General features: G+C 46.5%; 2 protein-coding genes across 7 annotated transcripts in view; one reads left to right on the forward strand and one right to left on the reverse strand.

Annotated features, from left to right (window-relative positions):
* The first annotated feature begins 1010 nt into the window (after positions 1–1010).
* Positions 1011–11412, forward strand: SLC35D1 (solute carrier family 35 member D1). The gene is made up of 12 exons (XM_080624260.1): positions 1011–1184; positions 1929–1962; positions 2054–2140; positions 2348–2415; positions 2794–2865; positions 3971–4039; positions 4335–4437; positions 5231–5323; positions 7309–7376; positions 7641–7719; positions 8521–8603; positions 9206–11412. Exons 1-12 carry the CDS (start codon positions 1090–1092, stop codon positions 9312–9314), a joined length of 960 nt encoding a protein of 319 aa, XP_080480386.1. The 5' UTR covers positions 1011–1089; the 3' UTR covers positions 9315–11412.
* Positions 11413–11962: 550 nt separating this feature from the next.
* MIER1 (MIER1 transcriptional regulator) overlaps positions 11963–27562 on the reverse strand; it is a 39711-nt gene continuing 24111 nt past the window's right edge. For 3 of the 6 annotated variants that reach the window (XM_080622412.1, XM_080622410.1, XM_080622411.1), the window contains 9 exons: positions 25397–25529; positions 24033–24097; positions 23644–23716; positions 20252–20403; positions 19624–19705; positions 18230–18324; positions 17594–17721; positions 15814–15953; positions 11963–15173 (listed from right to left, as the gene is read on the reverse strand). In XM_080622412.1, coding sequence (XP_080478538.1) covers positions 14848–15173; positions 15814–15953; positions 17594–17721; positions 18230–18324; positions 19624–19705; positions 20252–20403; positions 23644–23716; positions 24033–24097; positions 25397–25529 — 1194 coding nt within the window. In that variant the 3' untranslated portion in view covers positions 11963–14847. The remainder of the gene's footprint in view (positions 15174–15813; positions 15954–17593; positions 17722–18229; positions 18325–19623; positions 19706–20251; positions 20404–23643; positions 23717–24032; positions 24098–25396; positions 25530–27562) is intronic. The other 3 variants (XR_013957310.1, XR_013957311.1, XM_080622413.1) reach the window with 3 other exon arrangements.

Below are 27562 nucleotides of genomic sequence, written 5' to 3' on the forward strand. Positions count from 1 at the left end.
AATGCCCCCATGCAATGCCTCCCATACAATGCCCCCATGCCAAGCCCCCCATGCAAAGCAGTGCCCTCCAAGCCCGACCCCTGTGCAATGTCCCCAGTGTGATCCCCCCATTACCAGACTCCTGTGTGATACCCCCCATGCCCCCCCCACCAGACCGCTGCGCAGTGACTCCCTGTGCAATACCCCCCAGGCGACCCCGCTGCCGCGCTCCCTGCTCCAGAGGGAGCACAATTCCCTGCGCGATTCCTTACTCCCACCACCAAAGATCCCCATGGAATGCTCCCCCCGTGCCGTGCCCCCCCCCGTGCTATATGTGCTATCCCTCCTGCGCGGTGCCCCCCCTGACCCCCATGCAATGCCTCGCTCCCGCTCCACGCAGCGCCCCCATGCAGTAACCCCGACCGCAGACCCCTGTGCAACGCTTTCCTCCTCCAGCCCCACGCAATGCCCCCCCATGCAATGCCCCCCTCCATGCAATGCCCCCCCATGCAATGCCCCCCTCCATGCAATGCCCCCCCCTCCACGCAATACCCCCCCCATGCAATGCCCCCCCATGCAATGCCCCCCCATGCAATGCCCCCCCTTCCATGCAATGCCCCCCCTCCATCCAATGCCCCCCCATGCAATGCTCCCCTCATGCAATGCCCCCCCCCACGCAATGCCCCCCCCCCCGCAATGCCCCCCCATGCAATGCTCCCCTCATGCAATGCCCCCCCCCACGCAATGCACCCCCCCCCGCAATGCCCCCCCCCACGCAATGCCCCCCCCCACGCAATGCCCCCATCCATGCAATGCCCCCCTATCCACGCAATGCCCCCCCCCCATGCAATGCCCCCGGGCACCGGCTCCCTGCGCGATGCCCCCCCCGTTCTAGTGCCCCCCATGCGCTGCTGCTCTCCCCCCGCGCCGCCCCACATCAACGCCCCCCCACCCCGCCCAAACCCCGCCCCCTCCGGCGCCCCAAGCCCCGCCCCCGGCCCCGCCCCGGGCCCCGCCCCCGCAGCCATGCCGCCGCGCAGACGCCCGGTGTCCGGTGCCGAGGGGGGCGCCCCCGCGGGAGCCCCCGCGCGCGGCGATGCGGAGCGGCGCATGGCGCGGTGCGCGCGGCCGCTGTCCGCGGCCTTCTACGGGCTCAGCTCCTGCCTCATCGTGGTGCTCAACAAGAGCGTGCTCAGCACCTACCGGTAACGGCGCCGCGCGGCCTGCGCCGGACGGGGCGGGACCTGCGCGCACCCCAACCCCCGGGCTCCGCGTCCCCGCTCCCCGGGTACCGCTGCGAGCCCCCCCTCGCCTCCCCCCCTGCTCATGGCGGGGCCGCGGGTCTGGGGGTGCTGCTCCTCCCCCCCCCCCCCCGCCTTGTGTGCACGGGGAGGTGCGGGGCTGATGGGGACCCCCCCGGTGCGGGTTCCCCCTCCCACTGCATGGGGGTTCCCCCCGTGTGGGTGCTCCCCTTCCTCCCCCATCCTAATAGGGGTGACCCCTTCCTTCCTTTGCCCCCTGTGTAGGTGCCCCCCTTCCTTCCTTCTTTCCTTCCCTCCTCAGTGTCGGTGCCCCCCGTTGCTTCCCCCCCATCGCTGGTTCTCCCTTCCTTTTATTCCCCATAATGTAGGTGCCCCCCTTCCTTCCCTTCACCCCCAATGCAGGGGCCCTTCTTTCTCCTTCCCCCCCTTGTGTAAGTGCCCCTCTTCCATCCTTCCCCCCAATGTAGGTACCCCCGTTACTTTCACACCCAAATGTAGGTGCCCCCTTCCCCACCCTCATACCCGCGTCTGCCTCCCCCCGATGTGGGGTTCACACCCCCCGATGTGAGTTCCCCCTTTCTTCTTTCTAATGTAGGTGCCCTTCTTCCTTCCCCTCCGTTGTATAGGTGCCCCCTTTCCCCCCCCCCCGATGTGGGTGCCCCCCTGACGTTTGTCCTCTGCCTGCAGGTTCCCCTCCTCTCTGTGCGTGGGGCTGGGACAGGTGAGTGGGGTCCCCCTGCACCCCCCCCCTACCCCGATCCCCCCCATGCAGGGGTTGCCATGGGTCTAACCCCCCCCCGGCTCTGTTGCAGATGCTGGCCACGGTGGCGGTGCTCTGGGCGGGCAAGGCGCTGCGGGTGGTCAAGTTCCCGGACCTGGACAGGCACATCCCCCGGCGGGTAAGGCCCTGCCGTGCCCCGAGGCCACGGTGATGGTCTCAGCCCCTGGGCTCTCCACTGGGGTGTTTGGCAGCGGGATGCTCGGTCTTGTCCTGGGATCCTGTGGCAGTGGAGCTGGGTGGGGTGGGGGGAATAATGGTAAGGTAGGGGTGCTGCTGGCTTCTTTCCATCGCTCACCCGTGTGTTATCCCTCTCACAATATTCTAGACGTTTCCTCTACCTCTCCTGTATTTTGGGAACCAGATCACAGGACTGTTCAGCACAAAGAAGCTCAAGTATGGATGGCTTTTCTCTGTGGGGGGGTATAAACTGGGGTGTTTTGGGGGGCCTGGTGTTCGTGGGGAGCTGCTGCCAGCCCTGAGGCTTTGCAGGGGTGAGGGTGACCCAAGCAGGAGCCGCTCGGGGCGATGCGGTTCCTTCTCTATCCACCCTAAAAGGAGCCATGTGTGCGTTTCCATGTGCTTTACCCCAGCCAGAGGCACTGGGTCACCCCTGGGTGAGGGTTTGGGGCTGTCCCCGGGGTCCCCCACGCTGGCAAGGGCTGATATAGGGGATGTCTTTTGGGGTATGGGGGTTTCCATAAGGAAGCTGCAGGGTTTCCAGTGGCTCCGTGCTCCAGGGCTGCATTTTGCTGACCCTCGTTCCTCTTGCAGCCTGCCCATGTTCACTGTCCTGCGACGCTTTTCCATCCTCTTCACGATGTTTGCCGAAGGATTCTTACTCAAGTGAGTGTTCCCAGCCTCATCCCTCGGTGCCGGGTAGAGTTAGAGGATAGGGATAGAGCTCCCAAAGCCTGAAGGTGTTGGGGTGACGTGCGGCGTGTGAGTGAGCTCTTGTGTGTTGGGATATCCATGTGGTCAAGGGGTTTGGCGCTGAGCCGGGGTCTGGGAATGACAGCGGGAGGAGGAAGCGGATGCAGGGAGCTGCAGTGTTACGTGGTGTGTTACTTGCCTTGATCTGCTCAGCCCTTCTCTGGTGTGCCTGGAGGCAGCGGGATGAGACGAGGTGCTGTGCAGGGAGGGATGGATGCACTCTGGCCGTGCAGGGTGGATGTGGAAGCAAAGGGTGCTGTGTCCATCCACCCCATCTCATGGCTCGCCTCTGCCCTGTGCCTGGCTGAGCCCTTCTCTGCAGCAGGCAGAGTCATGGTGCTCTGTAAGTGCTACTTTACTGGACACGTAAATGCTCAGTTGCTGGAGCAGGGCCAGAGAAGGGCAATGGAGCTGGTGCAGGGCCTGGAGCACAGTGTGATGGGGAAGGGCTGAGGGACCTGGGGGGTTCAGTCTGGAGAAGAGAAGGCTCAGGGGGGACCTGATCGCTCCCTACAAGTGCCTGACAGGAGGATGGAGCCAGGAGGGGCTGGGCTCTGCTGCCAAGGAACAAGGGATGGGACAAGAGGAACCGGCCTCAAGCTGCACCAGGGCAGGTTTAGATGGAGCTGAGGAACAATTCCTGCCCCAGAGGGTGCTCAGGCATTGGAACAGGCTGCCCAGGGCAGGGCTGCAGGCACCGTCCCTGCAAGGGTTCACAGCCCGTGGAGACGAGGCCTCAGTGCCATGGGTTAGGGGTGGCCTTGTCAGTGCTGGGGAACGGCTGGACCTGATCTTACCGTTCCTTTCCAGCCGAGCTGACTGCATAAACTTGCACCTCACCGATGCCAAGTTGTGTTTGTTTTTAAATCACAGAGATAATTGTCTAAAACAGTCTTGTTTTTACTTGCTGCAACGCTTTCCTTGAGGTGTTCTCCCCCTCTGAACATGCCGGGAGGAAGAACTTCTCCCTCTGTTCTCACAAGAATTCAGTGCAGGTTTGTGCTGCCTCTGCCTTTAGGAAGAAGTTCTCTTGGGGTATTCAGATGACGGTATTCGCCATGATCGTCGGCGCCTTCGTAGCTGCCAGGTGAGCTCCCTGTTTGCTGTCCCCTCTCCTGGGGCTCTGAAAGGTGCCAGACAGCAACACCAAAGGGAATCCGGCACCACGGTGTGCTCCAAGAATAGACAGAGGGAATGCTGACTCCTTCTCTCCCCCTCAGACATGCTCTCTAGTAGGAAAGAATGTTTCACCGACCCAAATCCCAGCCCTTCCTCCCATGATTAACTATTTCTGACAACTTGCTGGCTAAACAGGAGGTGGAAGGAATCTTGCAAGTGCAGCTTCAAACTTTAACTGCGTTTTCTTCCCTCTCCTTTCCCAGTGCTGACTTGGCATTTGATCTGGAAGGATATATTTTTATCCTGATTAATGATGCCTTAACAGCTGCAAACGGGGCCTATGTGAAACAGAAGCTGGATTCAAAGGTAGGCTGACCTTTGGTGCTGGGCACTGCAGGGGCGCTGCTTGGTTCAGAGAGCGTCACCCCATCCCTCTCCCAAAATCTCCTCTCCAGAAGGTTTGGCAGTACCTCTCAGTGCCAGTGCTGCCAAATGGCACCAGTCAGAGCCACGTCCCTGCGCTGGTTATGACCGCAGCCTCTTGTGACAGCTGAGAAATGGCATTTTGATTGATGCGGACCAAAAAGGCTGTTGCAAACTTGTTTACCTGAGTCTGTTATTTATATTTTTATATATATGTGTGTGTGTGTGTGTATACACACACAGAGCTGTATTAATATGTGTATATTAACATATGTAAAATTATAAATATCTGCATTTATAGAGAGGGTTATGGAATGAATCAGAATGGTCGGGGTTGGAAGGGACCTTAAAGCTCATGTAGTTCCAACCTCCCTGCCTCGAGTATGTATATGTGTGTGTATAGATATATATCTCTGTATAGAGATCTACATATATGTGTATATATATACATTGCCTATATGTGTATCTATATAGTCAGATATATAAAAACTATCTACATATGTATATATATAGATATTTATCTTATACAGATAGATATCTACATATCTATGTAGATATATATAGTTATATAGACGTCTATTTAGATAGATCCATATAAAACCACCCTCCAACTCTTCTGTCTCTGAGAATCCCCCATGGATTCAGCTCACAAACCCAGTCTTCAGCAGCACTATGAATAAGGTTTTATGTTTCTGTTTGGAACCAGCTTAAACACACAGATGTTTCTTGTTTCTAGGAGCTGGGGAAATACGGTCTGCTCTATTACAATGCACTGTTTATGATCCTGCCCACCTTGATCATTGCCTACTTCACTGGAGATGCGCAGAAGGTAGGATTCCTGCCCCAAAAAACTATCTATCATCTTTATTGGCACAAGAATTTAGGGGCAAAATGGGTTGCTGAGAAGAATGTTTTACTGTTCCTTACAATGTGCTTTGCTGTAGCCTTCTTAGCAAAAAATGGGAAATACTCAGAATGAGAAACTATAAATTTGTTTATTAGCCCCAGTTTGCTAATAGGAACCACTTAGTGCCTGAGGGAGGAAGTTGGGGCAAAGGATGGGAGACTAACGACCCCAAAACCACATAAGCAGAAATGAACTCAGCCTTACGCTGGACTTACTTTAATTTCTCAAAGTTGCTCCATTCAAGCATTTTTGCACCGTTTGAATGGGGAAGTGGGAGAGCAATAGGTGAAACAATATTATTCAGAACAAAGAAATTGAGTGTTTTTAGGATAAATGAGTTTCTTCAAACTCCATTGTGCCCTTCCCTCTTGCTGAGACAGTTGAGATGCTCTAGGGGTCAGTTTGCTGGTGCTGCCTCATCAGAGCATGATCTGATTTACATGTGGTTACATATATGTGACATTTATATTGTAGTATAATAATATGAATTATTTCACATTATTAATTATTATTATTAATAGTAATAATTATTATGAATAATTATTGCGTTCGCTTATGTGCAGCCGTACTCGGTTGCCTCTCCTGAATAAGAGCACTCCTTTTTCACTCCTGCACGGCTGAGCATCCCTCTCATGGTTAGTAAAGGCAAATGTTGAAGGCTGGAGGTGTTGCTGGTGCCTCATAGACACCCCTGTCTGTCCCCCCCCAGGCTGTACTCAGAGGGCTTTTCTCTCATTAGGAGCTTAAAGCCCTGATGATGGCCCTCAGTAAGCAGCCTCTAAGATAAGGAGCTGTGATTAGTGAGGAGAGGTGATTGCAGAGGGTGAAGGGAGCTCAGACCCTGCCCTAGATAACATTGACTTTGCCAGAGGGGAGACTGAGATGAGCTCTTAGGCAGAAGCTCTTCCCTGTGAGGGTGCTGAGGCGCTGGCCCAGGGTGCCCAGAGAAGCTGTGGCTGCCCCATCCCTGGCAGTGTTCAAGGCCAGGTTGGACACAGGGGCTTGGAGCAAGCTGCTCCAGTGGAAGGGGTCCCTGCCCGTGGCAGGGGGCTGGAACTGAATGATCTTAAGGTCCTTCCCACCCAAAGCAGGCTGTGATTCTATGATAAAGTGCTCATTTATAGGCAGGAGCTGGCGGGCAGGGAGCAGGACGTTGCTCTGGGCTGCACTGTGCAGCCTCTGTTCAGCCCGTGGAGAAATCTCCTTTATTTTTAGGGTTTTTTCCTCCCCTGAACAAACTCCTCTCTCCCTGGCCGAGCTCCTGGCAGCCGGAGGCAGACAAAGATGTGCTTGTTGAGGCTGCTGCCAGGAAACCACGTTTGCAGCCTCATGAAAGCCCCCCTTGTGCAGGGCGTGCAGCCGGACGTGTCCCGGGGCAGAGCCGGGCTGGGGGCTGCGTCGTGGGGGGCCACGATGGGGACAGCGGGTTTGCATGGGGAAACTGCCCCCATCCACGTGTTAACTCTTGTAGTTCATTAACAAGCATCAAAGACAACGATTGTTATGTGAGAGGCAGAAATGGGGGTGCTGATGGTGGCAAGCAAAGCCCTGCATATAAAAGATAACTCCTGGCGGTTCCATCCCCCTGAGCCTGCTCTGCTCCAGGCTGAGCAGCCCCATCTTGATGAGCTTTAGGGTCCCTTCCAACCCAAGCCAGTGTGTGATTCTGTGGTACTGTGGTTTATATTGTATGTGTGAAATCCTCCTTCATGGGGAGGTGCAAAAGAGCTCCTTGATCTGGAGGTGCTGCTGATGTGGACAGCCCCAGGACATCACCCTGAGCCACGTTATGGTTTGTTTTTTCCTGCTGTGATGTGAAAACCAACATCAGGGGCTTGTTTCTTGTCTTGGTGTTAATTCCTGCATTTCCTTTTCCTTCTGTAAGGCTTGGGGTGTGTTTCTTGCAGGCAATGGAGTACCAGGGCTGGGCAGACACGTTCTTCATTGTGCAGTTTATGCTGTCGTGTGTGATGGGGTAAGGTCACCCCCTGCTGTGGTGGTGGGTGCTGCCATTTGCTGGTCTGAGCCATTCTGGGTTAAAGAAATAATAAATCCTTAGTCCTGATGGGGACAACATTGCTGAGAGCTGTGGCAGATGGAAATCATTTTCTACCCTGCTTCAGTGCAGGTTTAGCCCAAAAAAGTAGTGGTATAAATACCACTGTAGAAAAGAGGGGGTGAGCTGGGTGGTGATGCACAAAGCGTGTCCTGAAAGCTGATGTTGGCTCTTCTCCTGCAGGTTTATTTTGATGTACTCCACGGTTCTTTGCACTCAGTATAATTCTGCTCTTACAACTACAATAGTTGGCTGCATTAAGGTAAGTGGCTTTTCCTGCTCCTTGTCCATCCAGCAAGAGCCCTGAAAAGCCTTGGGGCAACCACAGCATCCCTGCAACTGCCTCCACTAAGCATCCACATGGTACATCCACACTGTGCATCCCCTGGCTCTGCCTACACAAGCATAGGGGCTCTGGGGCTTTCCTCCTGTGCTGCACAGGGGGCAGGACAGCTCCAATGGGATTCATTTTTTAACACATTCATTTCTTTGCTGCTGTCTGGAGTAGAGGAATACTCTGTGCATGGCTGCGTGGCAAGGAGCTGTGTGTGGCGCTGAGTGTGGTTGGTGCATTCAGCTTCCCCAGGGTTAATGATGTGGAAAACACCCAGGAACAGCCACAGTCCCTGTGATCTGCTGGGTCATTGTGGCCCAACAAGCCCATTGCGCGAATAGATGAGTGCTCCTGGGTGTTATTCTGGGTTTTAGTGCCCAGCAGCAGGGGCTGAGGCTGCTCTGGAGTGGAGCCTCTGTTCAGCAGCTCTAAACCTGCCCATCCCTGGCAGTGTTCAAGGCCAGGTTGGACACAGGGGCTTGGAGCAAGCTGCTCCAGTGGAAGGGGTCCCTGCCCGTGGCAGGGGGCTGGAACTGGATGGCCTTTAAGGTCCCTTCAACACAAACCATTCCATGACTCTATGAATCCAGCCTTGCCAGCACTTGCCTGTTCCATGCTTCCTGCACCAGAGGTTTTCTGTTTCCATACTGGTTAATGCATTGAGCATAGGCTTGTCTGGGGCTGTAAAGAAACTTGTGCTCTTGCTCCTCAAATCTTGTTCCTTTGCAGAATATTTTAGTAACCTATATTGGGATGTTTTTTGGAGGAGACTATATTTTTACATGGATGAACTTCATTGGTCTAAATATCAGGTAAGAACAACTTTGTTCATAGTTTTTAGTTATGATTTTAAGTGAAAACTGCTGTCAAACTGGAATGGTCAAAGAAATCCCTGTGGAATTGTTATCTGTGCTGCAGCAGAGGAGCCAGCATGGTGTCGACCCGTATCTTGGAGCCTGAGATGAGCCCAGCACCACTCGGTCCCTGCTCCCAGCTCAGACTGGAGGAGCTCCTGGATGGACTTGGGTTGTTTTTGGAGAACACATGAGCATATTTTAGCAGCAGACTGAAGCTGTTCTCAGTGTTGCAGTTGGGAATCTTGTAATTAAGGCAGCAAAAGAAGCATTCTTTGGTTTATTTCAGCTGTGTTTTAGCACAGCTTTTGGGAATGTTGCCTTTCTGTGTTGTGAAGAGTCTCCTTGTCCTTCAGCAGAATCCCTTCAGCAGGTCCAGCACCAGGTTAGGGACTCAGGGTAGCAAGGTTTGGGCAGGAATTAGACCAAATACCTTGTCTGAGGAGGCAAATGGAGAATTTATGTGCCAGTTGATGCTTGCAGCAGATCCTTGACCATGGGTATGCCAATGGTCTTGACCACGGTTTCTGTCTCATGTTATCTCCACCCCTGTTTTGCAGTATTGCTGGAAGCCTGGTGTATTCCTACATCACTTTCACAGAGGAGCAAAAGAGCAAGGAGTCCGAAGCTGGCAGCAAGATGGATATTAAGGGAAAAAGCTCTGTGTGACCAAGCAGAGGCTTTTTTTGGGAAGCAATCTATTTCTGTTCAGCTGATCACGGGCAGAATGTGGGAAGGAATCCAGGCATCTGCCATGGAGTAACAGTGATGCTCTTAATTTGCACAATCTCGATGGCTGCCTTTACAAATCATTGGGAAGATAACTGCACGGTGAAGAAGACATCTAATTCAGACTGATCATGAGGAACTAATGGGGTTCAAATCACGCTGAGATTTGGCAGAAGTGATTGGCACAAGCAGCATGGGTTTGAGTCGTGGAGGACTGTGTTGGCTCTGAGGGCTGTACCTGAGCATCCTCGACCACGTCCCATCTCTGTGCAGCCACCACCAGGGTGGATACTGAAGCTGCTGATGGTGCTTTTATGAGGCTTAGAGACATTCCCAACAAGAAGGTTTTATCTCCCACCAGTGCACTTGGCAGGGCCACAGCCTCCCTCAAACCCACTCCAGGGTCAAAACACTTTGGATTTGGGAAAGCTGCTGGCTATGCTGGGGCAGGGACCCTCACAGGGTGCTTTGGCTCAGTGGGGAGCAGATCCAGAAAATCCACTGCTCCTGCCATCCTCTTCCCACCCAGGATAATCTGGAAGAGGCCCAGGGACTTGAATCCTAGAATCCCAGCCTGGTTTGTGTTGAAGGGACCTTAAAGCTCCTCCAGCTCCAACCCCTGCCACAGGCAGGGACCCCTTCCACTGGAGCAGCTTGCTCCAAGCCCCTGTGTCCAACCTGGCCTTGAACACTGCCAGGGATGGGGCAGCCACAGCTTCTCTGGGCACCCTGGGCCAGCGCCTCAGCACCCTCACAGGGAAGAGCTTCTGCCTAAGAGCTCATCTCAGTCTCCCCTCTGGCAGGTTCAAGCCATTCCCCTTGGCCTGTCCCTACAGGCCCTTGTCCCAAGCCCCTCTCCAGCTTTCCTGCAGCCCCTTTAGGCACTGGAGCTGCTCTCAGGTCTCCCCTTCAGGAGCCTTCTCTTCTCCAGCCTGACCCAGCCCAGCTCTCTCAGCCTGGCTCCAGAGCAGAGCTGCTCCAGCCCTCGCAGCATCTCCGTGGCCTCCTCTGGACTTGTCTTGATTTAACAAGTTGATGGGAGCTGCCCCGGGGTTTTGAGGTGTGGGGTTGGTCCCTGCAGCACTGAGCACCAGCACTTCTGCTGTGGCCAAGCCCCATCCTGCAGATCGCAGGGTTTTTGATATTAAGTTGTTTTTGGTTTGTGACCCATTAGAAGAATGGGGTTTTTAATACGTTGGGCAGTGTTAGCTGATTTTTAAAGGTTGTTTTACACAGCACTTCTTTCTAGGTCTCTTCTTGGATTGTCTTTTGGTTTGAAAAGGATTGTTTATAACTTTGGTTAAAAACCACAATTTTGGTAAAACTCTGTATTTATGAATTATTTTGTACACGATGCTTTGGTAACCAGGAAAACAGCTTCTACAGACACTAGAATTCATTTCTGGAAGATACTTGCTAAAACCTTAACTGCTGTTGGGCAAAGCTGCATCTATGGGAGTGCTTAACACTGAAATCCTTACATGTGATGTAGATTTCTGCAGCAGTGCTGCAAAGCCTCATGTGCTGGTATGGGGCTGCTGCTGCCTGCTCCAGAATCCCACTTCACCTGCGAATTCCTTCTGGTTTTGCCACATTTGCTTGTCACTGGCTGTGCTGAGGCGGGTGCAGTCAGGATGTCCATTCTGTCTAAAGCTCTGATGGGTTTGGGGGTTATTTTTTGAATCTGCTGGTTAGATTTGTTGGTCCAAATGGTAAGATATTTTTTAAAGCTTACTTTGTCTGTAACCAGGCACCCCTCAGTGCCAGGCTCTGGATGGTATTCCGTACACTGGGAAAGCAAACAGAGTTCCTACCACGCTATTTTCTATGCTCTTAGTCAACTAAAATTGTTTTTTACATAGAATCTATTTACAAAATGACCATTTTAGTGATTAAAAGGGTGACCTTTTGATTTGAATGTATGGCAGGCGTTGGATGTCAGTCAGTAATGAGAGCAAAAAGAAGTTTATGTGCCTATGTATTTTTGTACTGGCTTAAAATAAACCAATGTCCTTCCTCCTACCCTCTGCCACGATCTGGCCTGTGCTTCCCTGGAGCATCAAGAAAAGGCTGGAGATGGTGACAATAACAGGGATGCAGCAGGTTTGTTGTCCCTTGTGCGTATGGGTGGAGGGAGTGGGGGGTGAGGGAGGTCTCTTGGGTTTTCAGCTTTGACTCAGAAGTTAAAATTAACTAAGTAACAACCCACAAAGAACTAAGTTATAGCCCACAGCTCACCCATTGCTGCCTCTCCTTGATGTCAGCACCAGCCTTCCTCTCTTCGCTGCCTTCCTTTGTGTGATGCTGCCTTTACATTAAAGCCCACAGGTCTCTGGGCTACCTCTTCAGCTGCTCAGCTACCACCAGTCCTGGGCTGCTGCTGCCCTGGGCCAGTATTGGGGAAGATGGATTCAGGAGCAACCTTGAAAGAAAGAAACAGTGCAAAGTTTAACCAGAAAAGGGTGTTTTGTTTCCGTGGTTTTCACCACGCTGCTACAACGGGGTGGGTCCTTCACCTCCTCCCTAAGCAGAAATGCTCTATCCCATCCTTTGAGCAAAAAAACTCAGGAATTCTTTCTGCAGACAAGTTATGTTTAAAAAATAGTTTAATAAGCTTTTCCAGAATTGCAGAGAGAGGGAAGGGGATAAGAGAAGGGAATTACTAACAGTGCAAAATTACTATGTGTGGAAAATGTATAAAACTAACTCGTGCGTTTTGTATGTGTGGTTGGTTGGTTTTATAATATCCCATTTAATCCTTTAGGAAGCCCAGCAATGGGACTGACCCTGTTGAACTGGGCTCTCCATGCAGGCTGCAGTCTTAAAGCACTTCATCATGACAGCACTTCCAAAACACACCAACTCGTGATGTGAGGCTTCAGTGCAGTTCGGAAACAAGGCTCCGAGCTCCAAACTGCACCAAAGGCTTTGCAAATGAAATCAGAGTTACTTTAGTTCTAGACTTTTAAATAGCTTTAGTAGTGCAATGACTTATCTAGTGATAGTGGCTGCGGGTTGAAGAACATGAACAAAGTCTTGTATAAAACACCAGCATAAACAAAACCTAGATCAGAATTAAATATTCTTAAAGTCTAGCTGAGCATTGCAGAGCTGCTGATTATGGAATGTCAGGTGTCTCCTATGTGTCACCAAAATGAAGGCAAGATAAACCAAAGCAACAGTCCTGAAAATATACACGGTGCTGTATTTCACACACAAGCCTGAGACAATTGACTTAGAAATGTTCCTATCAGGTTGTGGAAGCAAACAAAACTGTATCAGAATAAAACTGAAAATAGGACTCTAGTTGCAAAAGAAGCACTGCACCACCGTCAGTCTGAAACCATCTCGAGCCCATCTTTGATCCAAGGCTGTGATGCTTTGGCTTTGACGAACCAGACTGGGAAGTTAACAGCAACCTCTTACTAAAGCAATCACTTCATTACTTGATTAACGCAGGCTGTAGTTAGCAAACCTCTCTGCTGTGCCTCTTCATGTGAATTGCTGGCTAATTCTAGGCAGATGTCACCTTCCACAGCTCAGCTGGACCAGGCAGAACGGATCATTCACAGCACTTCTGGGAACAGCAGGTTAACAGCTCCTGTAACCCATCATGGTGACAGAACCAGGCCGGATGCAGAGGATTTGGCTCATTAATGACCATAAAGTCCAAGTTCTCGTGGTTGAAGAAGAAAAGAAACCAAACAAAACCTTTAGCAGCTGGGTTTTAGGGTGATAAATCAGTTTCAAACCATAGAACCGTACATTTAAAACCAGAATCAGAAAGACTCATAAACGTGAAAATAACCCATTAAAAATGGCCAGCACGCCTGTAAGCCACAGGAGGAGGAGGAAACAAGACGATAAATTATACAAATGAACAATTGTCCTATTTTTTTTAAATATAGCAGATGTGGCTTTAAAAATAACAATAAACCAAAACAGTGCTATTAAAAACTTTCCCCATTTCATGGATGTGAACCCTACCTGCAATACTCTCACATTCTGCTAGTGGAATGGTGAGCATCACACCCTCCACATATACTGTAAAGAATCCTCCGTTCTCCCACCTTAAGCTTAAAATCCGTACCTACTCTCACTTGTTACATGTGAAGCTCTATACACCGAGTGTGTCTTCTGTGCCAAATATGTGTATATGATGTTCCTGCTCCCACTGAAACAGCCATCCAGACAAGGCCCACTGGCTGTCAGACATTCCAGCCCAGGTTCCTGGCTGCATGTCCGTTTCCAAGCTGTACAGCCAGAACCTCTTCCCACTTCCCTACCCTTCCTGTGCTTGGTGAAATGCGGAAGATGACAGCCTGCAAATAAAGCAGAGGATGAGCTAACACCTGATCCTGGTGAAGCATTTGGCTGAGGTGAGATTTAGCTGAGTTCAAAAAGAGAAGAGACCACGCCTAAGGGAAGCGAGGGGCTTTGTGCAAAGCAAGCATCATGCTTAACACATCCTTAGCATTACTATTTGCCATAAAAAGTAAGAAAAATCATAGTTTTCAAAATCAAGTGACTTGTAACCATTCTTGATGTCAAGTGCTGACTGTTCTCTGAGAAGAAAATAACACAATGGTGGCTAAAAAGCATCTTTTAAGTCGACTGGTTTGGTTTAGGGGTATTTTTTGTCTTTTTTTTTTCCTAGAAAAGACTTCAGCAAAACAAAAGGAAGCTGACATTAGACTCAGGATATCAATTCTCTCATAAAAGTTTACCAACTGTACAAGTTAAGAAAATTATACAAGCTTTTGTTTTAAGAAAGGACAGTTCAATCAAGACATAAGTACTGTAAAAATCTTTCAAAGGCTACAAAGGAATCTGGAAAAATACAGAACGTATTTCTTTAGCCCAGATAAAGAATATGGAAAGACATCATTGATGTCAACAATTTTACATAGACAAACCTGACCTGGTTTATTTATTTACCTTTTAAAACTTCTATATATAAAAATAGTTGTGCTCATAACTTTCAGGATTCATAAGGGTTCCTTAACAACGGGATGGCGCTTTCCTCTCGCTCTCGGGGCCTGCTCTGATGCGTGTCTTCTATTTCATTTTAACCTCCTGCAAGGTTTGTACCAGCCCCTTGCTTCAAATAGGATGCTTTGTTCACTTGTACAATGCTTACATGGTGTATTACACACAGAAGTTTCTTCAAATGGATTAGGTTGGGAGTATTTTTGTACAAAGTCACTGATTGGTTTCAATAATGTTTTTAAGAGCCTTACTGTTGCTCCCAGAACTGCAGTTGCCAGCTCTGAGAAACAGAATAGCCTCCTACTGCTCTTCAGCACTGAATAAATCCCCAAATCATCAGATCTTAAGAGCCACCTAGAAGGTATTAGGAAAAAGAATCTCAGCAGATTGCTTTAGGGAACTGGATTTTGCAAGGTAACCCATCAACCCTGAAAATTTTAGACACCCCAAATTTACTCCAAGGAATAAAATCAGCTCCTAGCACTCAGTCATCCAAAGTTTCTAGTTCTTCAAGCTTCCCGTGTGAATTTGATTCTTGGAAGAACTCTGAAGAACCCGGGCTCTCTTTGCCATTGCTGTTAATTCTTCTTCTTTTTAGAGGTCTTTCGGTTTTTTCTTCAAAATCATTCTCGTTTCTTGAAGCTGAATGAGCAAGTTTTGGGTCGATGGAAAGGTTCTCAGTCTCATACCCATTTGTATCCAGATCCGTGTGAGGTGTTTTCTTCCCGCTAGTAGGTCCATTTACATGCAATCCTTCAGTTTTTGCTTCATCTTTGTTTGGTATCTCACCTGGGCCATTAGCAGACACGCCTGTGTTCCAGAGACACAGTGTAAGACACACAATAGAAGCATCACCAGCAACAGTACAATCTGAGACAGGTCAACAAAGCAGAAGTGGAACTAGCCCCATTCAACTAAAAAGGCAGTATTGCTGTGTTATGGACAAGTGATTTATTTGCATACAAATGACAGACTTATCTCCTAACTGTACAAGCTGCAGGTGTCCTCACCTGGGCAGCTTCTGTAGCTTCCTCTTGACTTTCACAACCTAATCCACCCCCAAACTCCTCTCTCCTCCTGCTACTGCTTTCACCAGCTCCTTTGGAACAGCTGCTCCTTGCTTTTGAGGTTTTCTTCCCACAGGAGTTATCCTGTCCTGGCTCTTTTCCCATTCCTAACTGGCGTTCAATGCCCCACGCCTGGTAAGAACAGCCAGTGGTGTTTCTGAGACAGGCAATGGAGTAGCACTAGTGCTACACAATAGCCCAGTTCCCATCTTGGTCCCTGCACTGGCTAAATACAAACGTGTAGCTGTTTAAGAAACATTTTGAACTTGAAGGTTCTAGCATCTTGGAAAACATTCAAAGCTAAACTAGGTTTGTTTCTCCCACTCGGCTTGTCATCTGTGATCATCTGGCAACTGTTTCGGAGGGGCAGGGCAGGCACTCACCGTTCTGATTGCTGCTGCTGGTTGTGCTGTCTTCCCGCTCAGACTGGCTGGTGCTGCTGTTGGAAGTTGTAGGAGGAGGGGATGGAGCTCTACTGGATGCAGCACTTTCACTTTCATCCAGGAGACGGTCCATATAATCCCTACACAACAGAAACAGCACATTCAGCTTTGCCTCTGCAGTGTAAAGCATTGGTGTTATCTGCACATAAATATTCCCTGCACATACTGCAAGTGTGACCAAGTCCCATTTGAGATCTGTTGAAATGCACAGGCTCATCTTGCAAAGTTGGCAGCTTCAGTATCTCCTGGGTTAACTTCCCCAGGTATGGTTTGTCCACAGTAACGATGTGTTTACTGACCAACCTCACAGCCAGCTTCTATAAATTCAACCTGTGCTTATGCTAAGTCCCATAAGATCATGTACACAGAATCTGCTGTGATGCTGTGGACTGTTTTCAAGGAGATGCTCTCAGGCAGCTTTGTACTAAGTTCCTGCAATTTGCTGCAGCAGCAGTAACGTACCATTAAGGTATAAAGCAATACCATACCATTAAAGTAAGTAAGTTTTGTGCACGTACAGCCTCAAGAAGGCCGAAGTTAAAAGGAAATGAAAAGCTTCAGAGTGAAAGACAATTTCCGTATCTGAAATCTATTACAGTCCTACAATTTAGGTCACTCATAGTAAATCTCTTATGAAAGATTTAAACAAACAAAGCTGGCTGGTAAAGCCCTTACAGTAGCCTGGATTAGCTCCAGGAACAGCCCAGCCTCACACATAACTATTCTGGAACTGATACTGCATCCTAAATTCCCACATCTATCTGCAAAATCAGTCAAGAATAGACAAGTACAATCCTTAATGGCACTTCTGATCACCATATGCAAGTAACTGCAAAAGGCTCCAAGAATGTCTGAAGTGATTAACGACCCAAAATGTCCATTTGGAGAAAAATAAGATGGAAGAAAAGGAGGAGACAGACAGTCCCTGACAGACAGTTAAGAAATCAGCAGCTTCTCTGTAACAGTCTGCTTTACAAAGCCACAGATGGCAACTCTTAATGTCATACTACAAGTTCACTTCAGTGGTCCAACACAGAGTTCAAAACGTTTAAAGAAACACTGATATTACACAGAAGGATCAACAGAAGCCAGGAAACAAACAAGGAACAAAAATAATGGTAGAAAGAGTTGGAAAAAGTCAGTGGAAGGAGTGGGATAGTAAAATCACTGCACTGGAATGAAGGGCAGAAGAATATGTTGGCTCGCTTGCTCAGATTTGAGGGAGAAGAATACTCAGTTACACACATCCCCTCCCTGCCCATCTGAGATGTGAACGGGGAAAGGAGCTCTGTACACCCAAAAAAGCTCCAGTATGGAGCACTGTGTTGGCCAATTCTTGCCAAACAATACAATCCAAGACTATAGTACAGCACAAATCCCCCCTGAAACTTGTGACTAATGCCTCTGTATAAAACATGTCTTTAAAGTAAACCAAGCATTTAAAAATAAACCCATATATTTGCAGAAATGTTACGTGTGTGAAACACTTCAGCAGCAAAGAAGCTAAATTAAATAGCTGCTCAATGCAAATTGTTGGCCTTACTCCAAATAAATCTACTTTAGAAGCCAGATCATACTTTTCTTACACCGTGGCTGGTTTCCTGCTGCAAACTGGGACTATGGAATCCCCCTGTTGTGATGCCATTTCAGATTAGAGCAGTATAAGACGAAAGATCTAGATGCAACATGTAAAAGCACATAGAAATAATGCACATCTTACGTTACACCAGGGTGAAGATTGTATTTCTTCTTTCCAAATCGCGTCTGCTGCGCAAAGAAATCATAACGCTCTGATTTCTTCCACATGTAATAAAATGCTACACACTCACCAACTGATCGTGTTCGTACCTAGGAAATAGGTGCCATGCAAGTTTGGGTGAATTTCAAGATCTTTTTTTTGCCAAAGAGCTACTATTTACATCAAAAGGTGTGAAATTTAAAGTCAGTGCTTCTTTAGACAACAGAGGAAATAGTGGAAACTATTGACTCAAAATTCCAGAGGCCCAGAAATGGAGATGTAAAGTTTAATAGTGTTTTGGAGAATAACAAAGATATCCTGAGGTGCTGCAAGCAACAGCTTCAGGTGCAATATTCAAGTCTCTTTCAGCAACCCACTCAAGATCCAAGCTAAATACCCTAGGGATGATGTATGCACAGCAGGATTTTTGCACTTCCCTGAACTTTGGGTTCACAGGCACAGTTATAAAGGATTCTGGACTTTGAGAAACCAATTTGGACATATATATAGGAAAAACAGAAGAAGTAAATATTTGTGAAGGAAATTGAGGAGGATATTTTATTTATTATCACATTGCTTCAAATAAAATGTGAGAACTACGCTTAAAATCATTTTTACCTTATTTGCCTGAATCACATGAAAATCCTTGCCATAGACTTTCAGCCCTTGTTCAAAGTTCCTGCATTCTTCTTCTGTCCAAACAGATAATTCTTCTATAGGAAGAAAATGCAATAAATAAAACACTTAACCAAAAAGCATACGGTCAATAGAAGAAAATTTAAGTGACAGTTTCTTACACCATCTGCTGACTCAATGAGATCCACCTCCAGAAACTTCACTTACTGGTACCAAAATGAAACTCTCCGTTCTAGTGAGTAGGTGGGCAATTTGGCTGCCTTCAGTAGCTTGGCAGCAGGGACTGTTATAAACTTCAGCCCTGCCACGTGGGGAAAATAATGAGGCAGCAGAAAAGAAGGGGGTTGAAACCTGCTCTCACCATTCCACCCCTACAACCATAAGAAGCAGGTATCCTTCAAGCCAGGACACAGCACAAAGGAGTTCATGCTGTGGACTCAGACTGATTGCTGGTAGTTGGAAGAAGCAGGGGAAAAGGAATGAGGAATGAGATCTTCTTTAGGGCTGGCAAAAGCCAGCAATGACAGGCTGCTAAATCCAGGCAGGTAGAATAAGAAACTGCGTTGCTCAAGCTATTGGATGGGAAAACTTGGTCCCACTGAAGCCAGAATAAACCCCCTAATAACTTTCAGCTACACTTCTAAGAACTTAATATAATTTGGCCTTATTGATTGTTAAGGTCAAGAATAAATAAGGTTTAAAATAGTGGGAGAACAAACTGATCTTCTCTATTTGATCATTCTTGTCTTGTGATTTGCACAGGTTTGAAAGCAGAACCAACAGATCAATGTGCAAGGAAAAAACCCTGTGTCTTCTCTTAGTTTCTTGTTCCTTTGAGTGTAAGGATCAATACCAAACCAGGAAATGCTGAAGGCTCCCAAAGCATCTTTAAGACCAGGGTCTTTTTATTGTTACACTTTGTTAAACAAAAGTTTTAGATGCTCATTCTTCTTTATCTAGAATTGTGCATTATTTCATTTTCTATTTCATGGTTGTTCCATTAACTTTGATGACGGAAAAGGTCTAGAAGAACAACGAAGAAATGTGCCCAAGGAATGCACAATTCAGTTCCTAAGAAGTCATTTTAAATTTCAGCCTGTTATTAAAGTCCCAGATATAAACCCAAGCTCTATTGGCAGGAAGTGAATTTACAAACCAGCTTTGAGCAGGTACCTGCTCATACTACATCTGCTGATTTCATTCTCCCAGAGAGTAATAAGAGATTCACTGAAGATGGCATTTAAATGGGCACTGGTGTCTATGGCTTACAAGCAGTCAAGCTCTAATAAAACTTCTCAGCCTGCTGACAGCAACACCTATGCAACAAATAAAACCCAAGTCCAACAATATAAGCTTAACTTTCAGTGTACACCCACCTCTGGCTGCTTTGACGTTAAATCTCAGCCTTCGCAATGATTCTTCAGTATCAAAATTGCACTTAACCAGTTCATACAATGCCTGGAAAGATGAAAAGACACACATTTAACATTCCATTTACATTGTCCCACAGAAACATACTTTGTAAATCACTAATACTTATTAAGAATAAACTCTCTGAATGAATGAAATATAATTTGAAACAGCACAAGGACGTATTTTGCCTGTTTCAACTCCCAAATCTCTCATTATTTAACCAAGAATATATCCAGGCAAAGGATTTTAACATTTTTATCCACTGCATACATTTGGAAAATTGATGGTTTCTTTGTATGAAGAAAACAATAAGTATGCATTCATATAGCTTTAAAAATATTTATAACTGAAAGAAGCCATCCATACATGATTATTTATAGCTAAAATAACGCACTGATGCATAAAGCAACATTAAGCCAAAGTTAACAGTTTAATATTTATGGAGAGGTAAAAAACCCATCACATTTCTATTTCCACAAGGAATAATAAAGCTGTTTCAAACACAATTTTAGTTCTTGGGAATGAAATAAAAAAAAGAAGGATAATTCATTCTGTGATATTAAACTACAAATCCTCATTATTCTTATATACCTGCTCATTGTCTTTAATATGTGATCCTTCAGGAATTGCATCCAGGCCTTTCTCATCACCCGTACGCCTTGATGCTTCATTTAGGAACTCAATCACTTTATCTTCTGGTAAGAAGTCAGGATTCCAGAGCAGCTGGTCATCATTTTCATACACTGAATTAACCACAGGAGAAACACAAGCAAGTTAGAACAATATGGAAGCTTATTCTCTTATAATGCTAGTGATTATGAAACCCTGGAAGACCATTAGAGCACCAACACTGATCCAGAACACACATAAGGACAAGTAAAAGGGAGTCTCAGGAATGCTGTGATCCAAATGACTAGGATACTATACCTTTAACTGTCTTCAAGTCTCTGGCATAATCCATGCTCTAGATTCTAGGACCTATTTATGATATTACAACTCCACCTTCCCTGTCCTCCTCTTGCAACCAGGAGCTAGCAGCACTATCTGACACAGTCCTGAATGATCCATTCATCCATCCATCCGTCCATCTATCCATCCATCATGCCCTTTCCCTAGGCACCACAGTTTTGCTGCTGGCAGCCAGCAGGCATGGAAAACTGTTTCAGAAACTAATTGTATCTGTTTTCTTGCAAGACAATTGGGATCAGTCATATAAAACCAAAAAGCACGACACCAAAAATGATGCTAAATAGAGTGCCAGGTGCCTGGACCACTAAATATCAAAGTCTCAGCTAACATGGCTGGCAAAGCCAGCAACAAGGTCCACTGCTTCTCCACAGAAAATGACTCCAGATTCCAGACATTCTGAAGTCAAGCAGCTCCTGAAAGGAAACTTTGCTAAGGCCTTCCTACGACTTCCAAAAGATACTTTCTAAAACAGAATCAGATCGCTGAGTTTTAATACTACCAAATCTCTGCTGTTCTTTCAGAGCTTTTGCATAAGCTTTCAGACCAGGGAAGCCACAATAAACAGAAATTAACTGGAGAAACATGGCCAAATGATAGATCCTTCCAATTCCCTCCCATTTTTAGTTTTGAAGAGCCTGGAAGCTTTGCAGGATTAAAATACAAGTACAGCTAAATCAAAGCAATTCTGGTTATTAAAAATCTAGAATCAGGAACCTTGCTTGTGGCCCAGTCTTCAGTGAAAGATAACCTTACAAAAACCAGCAAGAAAGTAACTTTCACATAGATTCTATCAGCTTGGTAAGCACCTCTGACAAGAGGAAGGTGGGAAAAGCATGGCCACCATGGAAAGGGAAGACATTCAGTGCAGGTGGAAAGGTCAGAGTGGTGGCTAGACACATCTCTGCTTGAAAAGAAGTATTTTTAACAGGAAAACAGGCTGCAAATAAAAACCCAAAGCTGGTAAGGAGAATTATGAAGCATCTTGCAAAGAAAGACAGTTTCATTTCATGAACAACCCACTCTTTGGCTCCAGCTCCCAACAATTTTCTGGGAGCTTTTTGCTTCAAAGGCATCAGTCCTACTCTGATGTTTGGTTGCTCATTCAAGGAAAAGATTCCAGGTATCTCAGGATTCAAACTCCAGGAGAAACAACAAGTCTTTTCAGCAGGTAACTGATAATCAGTTCTAAGTCTCCCTTAATGATGGATCTACATGCACGGTGATGTTTATGAATGACAGCGGTCGGTAAATCTCAAAGCAAGTTTGAGACTTGCAGTTTTCAGAGCTAACCTTTGATTTTCAAGCCCAAGCCTTCTGAAAACTTATATTTTAACTCCATAGATTTACCATAACCTGAATTTGTTTAGTAGCAGCTAATTTGGTCTCCAGACATACTTCTCATAGAGCCAGTCCACTGTAATTAGCCCAGTGTAGATCCCATGGTCATGCTTTCCTCACACCAGCGTGTCAGAACACATTCTGAAAAGCAGTGTGGTTATTCTTCAGAGTTCCAGCATTTTTGTGCTGCTGCTTACAGGACTGGATATGAAAGGGCTAACCACCTTGGGAATTTTAGAGTCTGAATTTCCCCTTCATTAGCGAACAGCTAAGATGATGGGATATGTACATGAAAGACACAGTCTCAGACATTTATTTCCCAACTTTTTAAGTGCCATTATTAATATTCCAGTTGGAGTCCTGTCAAAGATTACATCCAAAGCACAGCAGAAAGGAAAGAAGTGTCTGAAGATATAAATATATATATATATGTGGCATATAAAACTGGAAGAGCCGTAGTATGATTAGTGAATATATAACTTTTCCCCTCAGTGGCTTTGCCCATGACGTAGGTTCTTTGTTCTGCAAAAAGCAGTGTGCAAGCCTATGACAACGTGTTTTATCCGGGTTACTGCAACGCTCAAAGCAGCTATATCTGTTTTATTGTTCGAGGCCAGAAGCCATTTAGAGCTGAGTAAGTACCAGGAAAAGCAGGTGACCAGTAAAGCGTAACTTACTGCATTTAGGCAAACAACATAGTTTGAGCTCTGTTTTCAGACAAAAGCAGGAAAGCTTGTAAAGAGCAACTTCTTCACAGCTAAAAAGCAGATATTTGCTAATCTGTATATTCAACAGAAGCTCCTGATTTCTTGCATAGCTTTAAATTCCGTTCCCTCCAACCTCTCTGGCTCTCCAGAGCTGACAGAATCCTGCTCTAAATCAACAGCAGGACTGATGCTCTTCCTGCCCAGTTTTTAGCTGAATCAGTCTATAGTGTAGCTACTGCAACCTGGCACCTGGAGCATGACAACTGCTACTACCCGAGTATAGACTCACTTACTAGGAAGGCACTGAGTTTTCTGCTGGCTAAAGAACTAACTTCTATAAACCTACAAAAGAGGCAGTCTCAAACTGACCCGAGTGTAAAGGAATTATTACTAATGGGCTGAATAAGGAGGGAAATTTGCTTCTTTTATGCTCACAGCTGGGTTTAAACTGGGTCTACCCTTCCTGACTTGATTATATGGACAGCATAGAGCCAAACACACTGGTTGTGAGGGCGGAAATGTTGTTAGAAAAACCCCCAAAAGTAGAACAAATGTTCTTTAATACTCATTGAAGAGTTATAAAATGTGAAGATCAAAGCTACTGGTACCATTCTGCCTCTTTTAATGTGTTAATCCAATTCCAGCAATGCAATCTCTTCACTGTCTATTTTGTTTTCCATAACCTGGTGAAGTGGTTAACTATAAGCTATATAAGAAAGCTTGTGTACATTACCAGATCAGAATATAAGGGCTCAATAGGCAACAGGCCAACAATATAATCTTTCCTTTCCCCATCCATGACTCAAGCTTTGATGGCGAAGTACAGGATGAACTATAGCCTGAGATGAAGGCTCTGTTTTCCACCTGAACGAGCCCTTTCATTTTGCAAGACACATAACATCAATCAAATCTTTTATTTCTCCCCATTAGGAAATTATCTTAAACAATGGTAATAGTGCTAAGTCTCACCTTTCTCATTCTCCTTGTATTTGCATGTGCCAGCTGGAATTTCAGCTTGAAACATCGAGCCCACCATGATCTCCTGTTTGGAAATAACAGAAACCAGCAGTTAAGCACCATAGCTGTGATATTTTGTTAGCAAACGAGAATCATCACATCTTTTTTTACCCCTTCAAACCTTCATTGTTCAAAATCTAAAACCACAGTTAACAGGCACTATATGGAAATGGATTTTTTGACTTTTTGGAGAGGTCTCTAACACTTCTACTGTCAAAACTCTGATATTTATGGGGAAAAGCTGGCGAGGATTTGGGTGATCTATAGAGCTCAGAGTTACTAGGTAACCGATCAAATTATTATTCATGAAATACAATTTTTTCACAGCCCATAGTATTTACCTTTTTCCAGTCTTCTGAGGGAATATAATCTTCATCTTCTTCAGATTCCTCTTCTATTTCACTGTCTACAACAAATTGTTCAACCATTAAGTTCGACCATTAACACAAAATAAACTGTGACGGAGCCTGTGCACACTAACAGCAGCCTCCCCCCAAGTGGGCTGAGCGAGGGGCCTGGAAGGTCAGAGTCAGCTCTTGGGAGCACCCCAGCAAGGGTGATGGGAGAACACATCCCAGCCCCTCATGCCACAGCCTCCAGCCACACGCAGCCCTGCTCAGCTTCACTGCCACCTCACCTAACACCATGCAAGTGCAATTGGCAGCTCTGTTGACAATGATGATGTTTCAGTATTGATAACTTTGAAGAATGACCCACAGTAAGCTTACAATTAGAATGGATTAAGATACAAAATGTGTGCTGAAAAGTTAAGGCACAAACGAACCTATCAATAAATTTTACTACTAATTAAGTACTGGTAAATCGCAAAGAAGGACGTGGAGCTGTTGGAGCGAGGGCAGAGGAGGCCATGGAGATGCTGCGAGGGCTGGAGCAGCTCTGCTCTGGAGCCAGGCTGAGAGAGCTGGGCTGGGGCAGCCTGGAGAAGAGAAGGCTCCTGAAGGGGAGACCTGAGAGCAGCTCCAGTGCCTAAAGGGGCTGCAGGAAACCTGGAGAGGGGCTTGGGACAAGGGCCTGTAGGGACAGGCCAAGGGGAATGGCTTGAACCTGCCAGAGGGGAGACTGAGATGAGCTCTTAGGCAGAAGCTCTTCCCTGTGAGGGTGCTGAGGCGCTGGCCCAGGGTGCCCAGAGAAGCTGTGGCTGCCCCATCCCTGGCAGTGTTCAAGGCCAGGTTGGACACAGGGGCTTGGAGCAAGCTGCTCCAGTGGAAGGGGTCCCTGCCCGTGGCAGGGGCTGGAGCTGGAGGAGCTTTAAGGTCCCTTCCAACGCAAATCATTCTATGGTTCTGTGAACAGTCATTTACTGTGCCTGGACCCCATGTTTGCAGGATGATAAACTCATTGTTACAACAATCAGAGAGTGTAGTGGAAGGATTCACTGTCTGAGAACCTGCTTTTTCAAAACTGTATAAATTTAAGCTTTTCCATAGATTTAGTCTTTTGAGACTCTCCTTTTACAGAGTCCCGTATCTGCAGAGATTTAGCATTCAGCAACAAATAGGGCTTTTTTTTGGTGTTATTTTGAGTATAATAACAATAAAGAGCAGTGTTATGACTGAGATTAAACACATGTTTATGGGTACCAACACGTGTATTTCCAAACCAGAATCCCACATTAACTAGAGCTGTTCTTAAGCCAAGGTCAATCCCAGTGAGATGACAGTGCTTAGAGCTGAACTGTACATACTTGTATCAAAATATTTACATCGACGAGGGCGAATTATCTCCTGTGGATCTTGAGAAGCAACAGATGGTGCTGGGTCGTCATTAGATGACTGTGTCTCATCCTCCTGCCCTGATGAATCTTTTATGGTCTCCTCCTTAAGTACAGAAAACCAAACAAGAGATCAGCTATTCCTTGTGACAGACACTGTTTTGGCACTATTTTCTCCAAAATGGCCTATATATCAACCCCAAATATCTTTTAGGTGACTTGAAGTGACTGCGTAGATTGTGGCCTGTCCAGACTGAGCCACAACAAAAGCGTAAACACATCATATTATTTATTGACCAGGATTTTAAGCAGATCAATTTAAACCACTCAGACTCCAACCTCCAAAGCAGAAATGTGAGCCACCATTAAATATCACCCCTAGTTTTTTAAATCAGGTAAGCAAATCCTTGTGGGTTTCATTTAATTTCATTTAACTTGAAATTCTACTTTGGTCTTGAAAGCTTTCCTTATGAATTTTCAGTAAAAAGATGAGGAATTGTTAACTGGCTCTGTTTTTCTCAATCAAATGGAAATGTTACCTTCAATAAATATTAATGGCAACCGTGTGGTTCAACCCCACAGGAACAACATTTCAGTAGACCCAAGTATGTACATGGAGTCATTAAAAGAGGAAAAATCAGAATCAGGTTCTTTATTAGAAGATAAATCACAACAACTACAGGAATTATTATAACTAAGGAAAAGGCTAAAAAATATATTAATGTTTTCTATTTCAATGCATGTTGTCACTTTCTTTTCTGTGGTTTATTCCTATGCTGTAAGCACTCCCACTTGCTCGCTCTAACACAGAAGCACTGGGCACAGCATGTGTTTATGTCTACCTTTACCAGCAGCCAGAGTATTATCACATGTGCAGCTTAAAGCAGATTAAAAATAGAAAACAGCTAAGTGCCGTACAGCCAAATAAGCTGTAGAAAGATGAGCACTTGCAGAGAAAGCCTGAATGATTTATAAAACCATTCCACCCCCACAGATGTATTTTACTGCCTCTCTGCTAAGAGCACAGAAGCATTTCAGAGCTCTCATACTTCTACCCTGAGGCAAACAACCACCACAGGTTAGGGGCTCTCTTTGTGCCCAGTCCTCCCCACCACCTTCATTCCAACCCTATCCAAACTGGGGCAGAACTGGTGAACACACACTGACAACCCCAGTGCCAGGTCTGCAACTGGGCTATACCAGTGGCTGTGTTTGCTGGGCCAGATTTTGAACTGTTCCTGCTGATGAGAGGAATGGGCTGGCTTCTGCAGCACAACACAAAGGGTTAGTGCCCAATAGAGGGAGGAAGATGACTCTTTTTGCTGCTAACAAGACACTTGAGATTTTATCTCTGAAGAGCGCATAGGCAGTACCTTAAATTAACTGGTAACAGAACTGGAGAACTACAGAGGAGGTCATGCTGGAAGTTGTGCCAGGAAGTGATTAAGAAACAAGGACGTAAGAAGAGAGTGAGACTTCAGGAACACCACCATGCAAAACAGGGTGCCCAGAGAAGCTGTGGCTGCCCCATCCCTGGCAGTGTTCAAGGCCAGGTTGGACACAGGGGCTTGGAGCAAGCTGCTCCAGTGGAAGGGGTCCCTGCCCATGGCAGGGGTTGGAGCTGGATGAGCTTTAAGGTCCCTTCAACCCAAACCATTCCATGATTCCATAATTTTCATTTTGCATACTTCATGTTACGCACGTTTCTCCCCTTCTCCATCTTCTTGAAACTTTCTTGATGTTACAGAACTAAGAATCTTCCTTCTTTTTGAAATACTCAACCCACACAAACAGCAATCTTTTACAGCATCTGTCAAGGGAGTTTGCAAATCCTAAGAACCTCATTTTCTGAATCAGATGTATCATCCCTCATCTCTGTGTCACATTCCAGAGATTCTGTAATGGGTAACATATGAAAAAAAAAAACCCGAAAGCAGCCCTTTAAAAGCCAGCTTAGATAATGCAACTTCCATTAGTGCCTGAGCATTTTTGTTGCTGACAATACAAAGGGGTTTGTGTTTTAATGGAACTCAGGATGCAGCTCTGAATGCCATCAGTGATGGAGAAGTTACAGCTGTGCCCATGACAGGATTGTTACAAATATGTACAACAGGAGAAAGGTCTAAAATCAGAACATTT

This window comes from Psittacula echo (assembly GCF_963264785.1).
Source record: "Psittacula echo genome assembly, chromosome: 7".
NCBI lineage: Eukaryota > Metazoa > Chordata > Aves > Psittaciformes > Psittacidae > Psittacula > Psittacula echo.

Coding starts and splice junctions, on each gene's coding strand:
- SLC35D1 (XM_080624260.1), top strand. CDS start 1,090: ATGGCGCGGTGCGCGCGGCCGCTGTCCGCGGCCTTCTACGGGCTCAGC. Junction 1,963..2,053: donor TGTGCGTGGGGCTGGGACAG/GTGAGTGGGGTC, acceptor GCTCTGTTGCAG/ATGCTGGCCACGGTGGCGGT. Junction 5,324..7,308: donor TCACTGGAGATGCGCAGAAG/GTAGGATTCCTG, acceptor TGTTTCTTGCAG/GCAATGGAGTACCAGGGCTG.